General features: G+C 43.1%; 1 protein-coding gene across 3 annotated transcripts in view; it reads left to right on the top strand.

Annotated features, from left to right (window-relative positions):
• Nucleotides 1–12,014, top strand: part of LOC119954086 (anion exchange protein 2-like) — a 99,225-nt gene that overhangs the window by 21,014 nt on the left and 66,197 nt on the right. For all 3 annotated transcript variants that reach the window (XM_038778958.1, XM_038778959.1, XM_038778960.1), the window contains 2 exons: nt 2,113–2,192; nt 5,580–5,662. In XM_038778958.1, coding sequence (XP_038634886.1) covers nt 2,113–2,192; nt 5,580–5,662 — 163 coding nt within the window. The remainder of the gene's footprint in view (nt 1–2,112; nt 2,193–5,579; nt 5,663–12,014) is intronic.

The raw sequence follows: 12,014 nt of genomic DNA, 5'->3' as shown, positions 1-12,014 counted from the left end.
GAGATCATCAAGATATGACGTGCTACTTAGGCTGGCTGGAGAAAAAGGAGTCAGTGGAGGATAGTGTTGAATTACAGAGATGTGTAGAAAGATATATTGATTAGTCTGGAGTGTCAGTTCAGTAACGTTGGGAGTATTTATGCTGAAGTTTATCTAAAGAGGCTAAATAAGTGAGGTAGAGTCCATGATAGGATAGAAAAATTGTTTGTGGAATATGCCTGATAGGCAAATAGCCTTTTTTTCCAATTCTATAATTTCTTATATTCTTCAAGTTTATCTTGTTCCTTTAAGGACCCTTTCCTTTTAAATTTCTATTTTGTTTGTCTGTTTTTCCCACTGTAAGAAGTAGCTCATTTGAAAATTTTACGTCTTCTGAATTAAAATAGTCAGCAATGTGGAAACACATTTGCAACATAATTGATTGTTTAAATCTTTGAGGCCACTATACCAGGATTGGCTCCTTATCCTTGAACAACTCAGGGCAGCACGGTGGCCTAGTGGTTAGCACAACCGCCTCACGGCGCTGAGGTCCCAGGTTCGATCCCGGCTCTGGGTCACTGTCCGTGTGGAGTTTGCATATTCTCCCCGTGTCTGCGTGGGTTTCGCCCCCACAACGCAAAAATGTGCAGAGTAGGTGGATTGGCCACGCTAAATTGCCCCTTAATTGGAAAAAATAATTGGGTAATCTAAATTTATAAAAAAAAAAAAAATCCTTGAACAACTCAGGATGTGATAGGACGTCTGCTATATGATGTGGTTAAAAAATCCTCAAACATCAATGTCAACCGTAGTATATTGCAAGTACCAGGGAAGGTTTGGGTAACCTGTGTCAGGAACATCAAAAGGACAATATGGTATATGATCGACCAGGCACGACTTGTGATACTGATTGACATCAGAGCTTACATTTTCTGGTGTCATGAGAATCTGCAAAACCCTAGGGACCGGTAAGAAGAACTGAGTGGGCTTTGCTATTGCCTGAAATAGCTCATAAATAACCTATCAAAAAAGAAGGATCAGTAGGTTACAATAGATGTACAGCAATACACAAGGAGTATGTTAATATCCTGTAGTAATGAAAACAAATAATCAGTGTCCAGCAGAATATAAATGTTTTCTTTTCCAAAAAGCATTAAGTCTTAGCATATCTGTCTATAAAGTACATAGAGGGTGGAATATATCTGTGCAACAGTAAAGCTACTTCTGTAAACAATATTGGGCAAATGAATGCATTAGGATGAGCATCGAGAGGTGTATCTGTGCTTATACAAGAGTGGGTATCCTGTAGTGTACAATAACTCAATGTTTAATCATAGTGTCAAATTTTGCTTTCTGAGGAACCTACAAATATATTTAAAGACTGCTAGGGATCCCTACAAATACTGATATATTTCAAGTTCAAAAGTGTATGTGAAGTTACTATTTTCCTACCAAATGCATCTGTTCACAATAATCTATGTTGGAGTCCATTTTGCCACTTAACTGTTCAGTCTGCAAGGTTTTCATTACCTTCTCACAATCGACACATTTTTATTCAGTGTTAGCTATTTCTCCCCAGCTTAGTATCATCTTATTTGCTATTACCTCTGGCATGGCTTCACCTTATCAAAGGCCATTTGAATGTATAATAATGCAGCCACACAAATAGCACATTAACGAATCAACAAATACAGAAAAATACAGAAATATGACAATGGACAAAAAGAAATCTGATGACATTGCAGGCCCCATGTGATATAGGGTCCCCCAAGTTTGACATTTTATGACTTGTAGTGAGTGGCATATTATTGGGTTACAGTGTGAACAGTGTGGTGTATACTGTTATGCTACAGTGGGAAATGCAGATATTAGTGTCTTTACGGAGTGTGTTACTCCATGTAATTTGACAGGCAAGGCATATAGCATGAGGTTGCAAAGAGGCCTCACTCATTAAAAAAATGAAAACAATTATAAAGCCATGAGGAGTGAAGTGTTCACAAGGTCTTGATGTCTTTGCCTGTTGACTTCTTGGCAAGTTGGGTTTCAGTAAATGTAATTGATTGATGATTTTTATTCACTTTGTCGAAACAGATAATTACTCCCTGTTCTCTGCTCTTTTATTTCTCCCTTCAGCTACCCGAAGGAGAATCCAGTCCAAAGCCTCATCGTAGGTACAAACCCAGTCCACAAGGAAAGGAAGTGTTTGTCTTTGAGTAAGTGACACCTCAGTACCCGTTTGTACACGTGTGATGGGAAGATGTTGGCTCACTGTTTGGATGGGACTTTCTTATTAAAAATCAGAATAGTGCGGATGCTGGAAATCTGAAATTAAAACAGAAGTTGATGGAAATACCAGCAGGTTAAGCAGCATCTGTGGAGAGAGAGAAACATAGTTAACGACTGGGATTTCCCAGCCCTGGTGCAGCAGGTCCCACCGCAGCAGGTGCAACGAACCAGCCAAAGGCCCATTGACTTTGGCGGCACCGCTAAATCCCGCTCACGGGCAAGACCATAATATTCGATCGAATGTTTCAGGTCTGTGACAGTTCACCAGAACTGAGGAAAAGTTAAGAATGAACGAACAGCTAGCCTTACAAGAGCAAGGGGAATGGAGAAAGGGCATTAGAAACAAAAAAAATCAGAGCAGGTGTGCAACTGACTGCAAGCAAAAGTAAGAGAAAAACCAAAACCAGAGAAGAAAGGGAATCAAAATGGGGCATTTTTATATACCTGGCTTAACTCCCCCACATACCAATTCTTCCATCACCACTGCTTTTCTCTCCGCTTATCCTTCTTGGCTCAGCTGGTTTATCAACACTCCAGTACGTTCAATCATTGATGCCGGATACTCAAGGCTCTGCCTAGCTGTTGAGATGACAGTCACCGGACGCGATCAAGCCACAAATTTGTTTTACCGCTCAGGATTTTGAAATTCTGAATTCTGGCTCCCTCCCATCTGCGCCCATGATGTTTATATCCATGTTCAGGTTACAATCACCAGACCACATAAAATAAAAATCCTCTTCATGATCAAACTCAAATTCAAACCTGATAAAAATTTTAAAATCACAAAAGATCGGCACGGTGACACGGTCAGCACTGCTGCCTCACAACGCCAGGGTCCCAGGTTCAATTCCAGCCTTGGGTGACTGTGTGAAGTTTGTACATTCGCCTCGTGTCTGCATGGGTTTCTTCTGAGTGGCCTGGTTTCCACCTGAAAAGTATGAAAACTGACACAGTCTTCCTCCAAGTGATGCACCTGAGGGAGAAGGACCGACTGCGGGCACGGAAGGGCTGGGTGGGACAGACCTACCATTCTTGCTACGGGCGGGAGCTAGAGGGAGAGCCATACTACTTAATAAGGGGATAGCATGTACCACAATGAGGACAGTTACAGATCCAGGGGGACAGTACGTCATGGTCAGCAGTGTCCTGGAAGGGGCACCAGTGGCCCTGGTTAATGTGCATGCTCCCAACTGGGACAACATGGAGTTTACAAATAAGACCATGGCGGTTATCCCCAACATAAATACCCACCGACTAATCATGGGGTAGGGGGGAGGGGAGGTGGGGGGAGTACTTTAATTGTGTACAGAACCCACGGACGGACAGATCAAACCCCAAATTGGGGAAAACTTCAAATATGGCGAAAGAACTGAACAGATGTATGGAGTAGATGGGGTCATTGGACCCATGGAGGTCCAAACACGCAGGGTATAAGGAGCTTTCCTTCTTCTCCCAAGTACACTGGGTATACTCTCGCATCAAATTCTTTGCAGTGGGTAAATTGGTGCTTCCAGGGATAGTAGGAGTGGAATACTCTGCGATTGTAATCTCCGACCACGCTCCATATTACATGGATATGAGGTTGGAGACAAGCCGTGGAGGTCGGACACGGCTCTCCTTGCCGAGAAGGCATTTTGCGAGAAAATATCACAGGCCATAGACGGGTACATTACCAACAACCAGAATGGGGAGGTCTCATCCTCCACGTTCTGGGAGGCGCTGAAGGCCATGATCAGAGGTGAGATAGTTGCTTATAAAGTAGAGATAGGGAAGAAAGGGTAGATAGGAAAGCTCAGGCAACAACTGGTTGACTCCATATTGGAGGTGGACCGATGATACTCCGAGGCCTGGGCATAGAACATCTGGCGGAGAGGAAAAAGCTACAAATGGCTTTAACTTGCTCTCCATTCGGAAGGCAGTTCACCAGCTCCGCCAGACATAGGGGCACCCTGTGCGAACAGAGCTAAGAAAGTAGACAGCCACGAGGGACAACAATGGCAGACTAGAGGTCAAGCCTAAAAAGGCTGATTGCCAAATGAAGTCCACAGCTACCAAAGATAGATGAATAGGCAACTGTAAACATGTCATAGAATTTTTGATTTACAGTGCAGAAGGAGGCCATTCGGCCCATCGTGTCTGCACTGGCTCTTGGAAAGAGCACCCTACCCAAGGTCAACACCTCCACCCTATCCCCATAACCCAGTAACCCCACCCAACACTAAGGGCAATTTTGGATACTAAGGGCAATTTATCATGGCCAATTCACCTAACCTGCACATCTTTGGACTGTGGGAGGAAACCAGAACACCCGGAGGAAACCCACGCACACAGGGGGAGGATGTGCAGACTCCGCACAGACAGTGACCCAAGCCGGAATCGAACCTGGGACCCTGGAGCTGTGAAGCGGATCTAGTCTGTTCGCACTCGGGTGAACTTGTTTGATTTTCTTTTTTTTTCTCTCTTTATTATTACTGATAAATTTCTTTGTTTTCTTCTAACATGTATCCCTTTTGTTTTTTTTCTTGATTACTTTCTGTAGAATACTACAGCTGTACGACACCTGTAACGTAACGTTTGAATTAGAAATGTGTAATATAAAATGAATTGTCAAATATAAGGTGTGAAAACCTAACAAAAACATTAAAAAAAATAAAAGCAACACTATGTAACCAATCATAACAAACCTAGAAGCAACTCAGCGCACAGAATGCTGACAGGAATAAGATTTTATATTTGTGGTTCACAGTGTGAAAGATGAAACAAGAACACATTTTATATCATCGAGTCCCTACAGTGCAGAAGGAGGTCATTGGCCCATCACGTCTGTACTGAAAGAGCACTCTACCCATGTCCATTCACCTTCCACCCTCTCCTATCCGTGTAACCCCATAACCGAACCCGTGCATCCCCGGATACGAAGAGGCAATTTATATAGCCAATCCACCTAACCCGTACATCTTTGGACTGTGGGAGGAAAACCAGAGCATCTGGAGGAAACCCACGCAGACATGGGGCGAGCGTACAAACTCCACACAGACAGTTACCTAAGGCCGGAATCTAACCAGGGTCTCTGGCGCTGTGAGGCAGCAGTGCCAGCCACTGTGCCATCATGTCGCGCTAACATAAAATAACGCAGATAAATTTCTTTGAAAACAATTGTCACATCATTTGAAATGGGAAATGAATGTGATGTTGAGGTTACAAGGTATGAAAAGAAGCACATTTTTAACAGATAAAAAAATTCACACATGTCATTTGGTCACCATTAGACCCTGAGCTGGAGCCTAATGCTGCTGCTGTTCTTCATTTTGTAGAGAAGGGACAAACCTTCCCAAAATTCAGAGTGCTCGCCGTGTAACATCCGCAGATGATCAAACTGAGCATGGGCACACACGAGGTAAGTGACTAACTTCATACTTTTGTATCTGATATTTCAACTGGTCGACCATTTCAAATAGGCCAGTTATTATTATTTCATGGAATCACAACTTCCCACCTTCAAGGCGAGGCATACTTTTCATACGGAAATGCTTATCAGGTTTGTGAGGGAGAGTTGGTAATGTAAGAGCCCATGTAACATTGGGTCAGTAACATAATAGTGTTAGGATTAATAACATGGTATTGAACGTAAGTAAGTTTCTGAAATATGCCAAGGTCCTTAATGCCAATGTACATAAGAATGGGTTAGTATAACATGATGCATCGGTTTGTAATAATGCCCTCTGTATTTGAAGATTATTAAAGTATTAACACCATATGCAGTTTGCCTTCTTTGAATACATGTGTTAGTTATTAAACATATATAACATGCACATAAAATATAAATTTCAATACATGCCATAATTGATAAAAGCTGGATATAATTACATTATATACACACATAACTTGGAAATGTTGTATATAACTGTCTTGTCTGTTCATGTAATTAGCTATTTTTATATAATAGTTGTGTCAACTGATCCAAAACTGTTGGGAACTTAAGCTTCCTGATACAAGGCGATATACCTGAATCACCAGTAAGCACTGCCTGGAGATGAGGGGGGAGAAATTGAAAAATAATTGATATGTCTATGCCCTACAGTTTATTTCACATCAATTATCAGTGTCCATTGATAGTTGACTATGTGGCTACCACAATCAGAAAGGATCAACTAGGTGCTACATGCAGGGCGCTATCCCTCTAGTTTTATTTCATTGTTGGAATAAATTTGCGCCTTTGAAATCTCACAACAGGGTTTTTGATTTTACACTACCATCTGTGGCAATTTGATGGTAATCGGTCTGGAGTAAACGGGATGTGACCAGTCTTAACTCCTGGCCTATTTACTGTAAACAAATTACAATGGAAAGACTGAACTCCTTCAGTTTATGGTGACTACACTAACATTCCAGATAAACTGATCGCACTCACTTACTGCCTTCAGTCAAAATGACACAAGGAAAGGAGCAATGTAGATTGAAACTATCTCTTAGCTATACCAGAAACAGCTACCAAAGACATTTTGACGACTGCAGGTAAGGCAATTTCTTCATTGAGACCTGATAAAGATTGTGCCTATATCACTACAGGCTAGAAGAATGGAACGACTGATATTGTATAAATATGTTGAGGAAATACATTGGGGGATCTGTTTATTTCTAATTCATGTGTCTCCTGTTTTGAGGGCAAACTCCTACAAGACAAATTCATGTAATGGTATCAGTTTCCATAAAGTACAATATCCAAAGGGCCTGAAAATGTTTTCCTTTTCTGTCTTGGAAGATTAGGATTCTGTGTTATGGCATGGCTGTATGGTCTAGATATCACTCTTTGATATTTACCCAAGAGACCAGTGTTCATGTGTGAGGCTTGATAGTGCCCATGATGTTCATGTTAAGGGAGTCTTCATTTGTTCCAGGTTGATGACGTAGAATTTCTACAGTGCAGAAGAAGGCCATTCGGCCCATTGGGTCTGCAACGACCCTCTGTTAGAGTACCCTACCTAGGCCCTCTCTCCCGCCCTATCCCCGTAACTCAGAACACTAAGGGGAAATTTTAGCAAGGCTAATCCACCTCACCTGTACATCCTTGGACTATGGGAAGAAACTGGAGCACCTGGAGGAAACGTACGCAGATACGGGTAGAATATGCAAACTCCACACAGGCGGTCACCCTGGGCCAGAATTGAACCCAGGTCCCTGGCGCTGTGAGGCAACAGTGCTAACCACTGTACCAACATGCCACCCCGAAGTTAGTTTGTTGACTGCTTGTATCACCTGCTCAAAATGTGGGTGATAACTTCAGTGTTCAATCACTGGATCCCCAAAACAAGCATGTGCACACATTGAACACTAGCTTCTCCTTTCTCTCCAAATTAATGAAGCCTCTCATCCTTGGTACTATTTTAACATATCTCTGCTCCAAGGCCTTGATATCCTTGCCTGATTGAAATGAAATGAAATGATTGTGGTACCCAGAATTGAATGTAATACCACAATATGCCCTGGGGAGAATTGGTAGCAGACTAGTTGTAAACTGTATGCTGCAAAACATACCTAACAAGCAAGTCTTCTTCCAACATGAACACCCACGAGCTCCGCCCATTCGTGGGGGAGCTCGTGTTTCACGGGTCCCACAGGGAGATCAATTGGGTCTCCCCATAACTCTTGTGAGAGTTATTACAATTAGAACCTTTATATATCACGAATCATTAAGAGTTCTATTTACGTGAAAACCACATTGTCGGCACGGTAGCACAGTGGTTAGCACTGTTGCTTCACAGCGCCAAGGGTCCCAGGTTCGATTCCCGGCTTGGGTCACTGTAGGTGTGGAGTCTGCACATTCTCCCTGTGTCTGCATGGGTTTCCTCCGGGTGCTCCGGTTTCCTCCCATAATTCCCGTAAGACGTACTTGTTAGGTGAATTGGACATTCTGAATTCTCCCTCTGTGTACCCGAACAGGTGCTGAAATGTGGCAACTAGGGGCTTTTCACAATAACTTAATTGCAGTGTTAACGTAATCCTACTTGTGACAATAAAGTTTATTATTATTATTGTCAAGACATCACACACACTAAGTGTGTATTAGAAAACCACCGTTGCCCTTGAGCAATTTTAATTCCATTGAAATCAACTGCCAGAAAATCTTAGATTGTGCATTGACAATGTTCCGATATGTCCTGAGTGCCAGCGGTATGAGGTCTAAAATTCATCTTGATGACTGAAAACTTGATATGATTTTGATTCTCTGTGGAAGATAGTAGTGAGGTTCAGTATGTGCCTAACCTAATCTGTTGCTGCATCTACCAGTGTTATAACCCACACGCGGCCTACGGGGATGGACCAATTAGCCTTCTGTAAGCTTCGTAGAATACGAGATCCTCCTGCTGAGGCGAGGGGTCCCACCAGTGGAGTAATAGGCTCTGGCAATAAAGGCTCGGCCCGAATGGGAGCCTAGCAGAATAGTCCCTGCTGGAACCTGAAGTGTATTGTGTAAATAGTTGTTTATTAATAAAAATAAGTTTCTTGACGCCTCCCTTTGTGGACTCCTCTGCGGCCACTAAAACCAGTATGCATACTAATACACAACAGTATTTCTATGTCACTACTCCAGTGTGGTCTTCTATTGGAAGGATTGCATATGAATGATTTAGGTGAAGTCTGCTGTGATTCAGTGTGCTGCAAAATCAATTTATTTTTATTCTTTCATGAGATATAGCTAACTCAGCACTTGTTGCATATCTTTATTTCCCCTTGAGAAGGTATTGCTGTGCAGCGTTCTTTAATTGCTACAGTCCAAATGGTAGGTATGCCACCTTACTGTTAGGAAGGGAGTTTTAGGTTCCTGACCCAATAACAATGAATGCCTGACGATATAGTTCCAAGTCAGGATGGTGTGTGACTGGAGGAGAATTTGCAGCTGGTAATTTTCGCATACGTCTGCTGCTCTTTTCCTTCTAGGTGATAGGCTGTACGTTTGAAGGCGTTGTCAAAGGGGACAGTCATCAAGATGAGTTTTTACAGTGTATCTAATAATAATAATAATCTTTATAAGTGTCACAAGTGGGCTTACATTAACACTGCAATGAGGTTATTGTGAAAATCCCCAAGCCGCCTGTTTGGGTACACAGAGGGAGAATTCAGAATGTCCAAATTACCTAACAGCACGTCTTTCAGGACTTGTGGGAGGAAACCGGAGCACCCGGAGGAAACCCACGCAGACACGGGGAGAACGTGCAGACTCCTCACAGACAGTGACCCAAGCCGGGAATCGAACCTGGGTCCTTGACGCAGTGAAGCAATAGAGCTAACCACTGTGCTACTGTACTGCCCCTACCCAATGCTACCATTGTGCACCGGTGGTGTAGGGAGCAAATGTTTAAGGCAGTGGATGGAGTGCTAATCAAGCTGCTTTGGTGTTGGGCTTCTTGACCTTTGTTGGGAATACTCACCCTGGCAAGTGCAGAGCGTTGCATCATGCTGCTGCCTTATGCCTTGTAGTTGATGGACAGGCTTTGTGGAATCAAAGGCGAATTGCTTGCTGCAGCATACTCAGCCCTTAATCTGCTCTTGTAGCTAAAATATTTATATTGCCGGTCCAGTTAATTTTTGGTCCATGGTAACCCCCTATATGTTGATGATGGGGTTTCAGCAATGATAATGATGTTGAACAGCAAGGGAGATGGTGAGATTTTCTCTTGTTGGAGATGGCCACTGTCTGGCTTTTGTGAATCATAATGTGCCAGGTACAGCTGGTCTGCCTTTATGCCAGAAATAGTCTATCTTGCTCCTGCTGCAACAGCTTGCTAACTTTCAAGACTTTCTCATGTCTTGTTCAAAAGCAAGGTGTTGCCAGTGATGCGACTGTTTCTCATCTTTTCCTGTGCTTTGAGTACATGGACCATCTGTTGGCAGTCTTCCCATCAATCACTGCTCTGTTTGACCACCGAGGAAACAGTGACATGTAGGCTCTGAATTTCTAATTCATGGTGTCCAGAATCTATCTCAAAATGTATTAAAAATAGTGGTTCTTACATCATTAAATATAAACTCAGTTTCCTCAGTATTAGCTATGTCTGCTGCTTGAGCAAGTCATCGTTATGCAATTCATTGGAAATCCTTGGACTTAGAAATCAAGTCCAGAACTTAAAATATGATTTTCAGTGGATCAAATTAATCCTATTCCTGCCTTGCAAGATAACGCTGCACAAGGACCCTTCTCTTCAGGTAATTCCTTCTCCCTTTCAATGGCTTCAGTCATCAACTACTTCTTTCGCCGCCCGCCCTCTTCAAAAATATACTCTCTGTCCTTGTAAACTACTGGACTTTCTCCAAATTCCATGATCCATTTGTTGCCTCCCAAATCTGTATCATTCCGCAACTCCCTGTTAGAATCTATCCAATCAGGTTTCAAACCTAACACAGTACCCAACATAAGTCAAAAGCTACATCTTCTGTGACAAACATGTCAATTAGGAGCAGGAGTAGACCATCCGTGCCTGCTCCGACATTCAACATGACATGGTTGATCTGATTGTAACCTCAACACCACTTTCCTTCCACCATGGCCTCCATCTGCGGCAACACAGGTTTCCACCAGCCATGCCAGACACCACCTTGAAGAGGTGGAGACAGGACGCGGGGACACTGACAGGTAGGGATTTTTACACAGGGGACAGACTAGCGACCCTAGACGAGCTGACAGAAAGTGTGGAACTACCAAACGGACAGGAACTCTGACATTTGCAAATAAAAACCTTTCTCCGCAAGAAGACAATGAGGTACCCGAGGGCCTCGAGAGACGCGATGTTGGAGGAATTACTGGATCCGGTAGTCTGGGAAAGGGAACGAAAGGGAAAATGCTGGAAAATCTCAGCAAGTCTGGCAGCATCTGTAGGGAGAGAAAAGATCTAACGTTTTGAGTCCGATGACTCTTTGTCAAAGCTTTGACAAAGAGTCATCGGACTCGAAACGTTAGATCTTTTCTCTCCCTACAGATGCTGCCAGACTTGCTGAGATTTTCCAGCATTTTCCCTTTCGTTTCCGATTCCAGCTTCCGCAGTAATTTGCTTTTCTCCAGTCTGGGAAAGGGGAACTGTGGAGACACATACGGACAAATTTTAGAAAGGACACGCTCACCACTAGATGGAACAAGCGAGAAATGGAAGGAAGAGTTAGGGACGGAAGTAGGTTGGGGACTCTGGAGCGAAGCACTGAACAGGGCCAACTCTACCTCCTCCTGAAAAAGGCTAAGCCTCACGCAGCTAAAAGTGGTGCACAGAGGGCACCTGACAAGAACCCGAAAGAGCAGGTTCTTCCTGGAGATTGAGGACAAATGCGAACGGTGCCAGAGAGGCCCAGCCAACCACGCCCATGTGTTCTGGGCATACCCCAGACTTGTCAGGTTCTGGACAGCCTTCTTCGAGGCAATGTCCAAGGTTGTGGGGGTGAGGGTGTAAGGGCGGCAACAAAATGGCGCAACATGTAAACTGTTACCGTCTCGTCCATTTTTTTTTCTTTGTGTGCACAGTGTAAAAATGCTAAATTTAATTAAAATATATTTTTTTAAAACACCACTTTCCTGCCTAGCCCCAATAAGCTTTTACCCCCTTTTAAATCAGGGATCTATCCAGATTAACCTTAACTATATTCATAGATTCTGCTTCCACTGCCTTTTGATGAATAGAGTTACAGAGACCCACGGCTCTCTGAGAAAAACATTCTCCTCTTCTCTGTCTTAAATGAGTGACCCCTTATTTTTAATGATGTAG

This window comes from Scyliorhinus canicula, chromosome 19 (assembly GCF_902713615.1).
Source record: "Scyliorhinus canicula chromosome 19, sScyCan1.1, whole genome shotgun sequence".
In the NCBI taxonomy this organism is placed as follows: Eukaryota; Metazoa; Chordata; class Chondrichthyes; order Carcharhiniformes; family Scyliorhinidae; genus Scyliorhinus; species Scyliorhinus canicula.
This window is presented reverse-complemented; position numbering and strand designations above follow the sequence as displayed.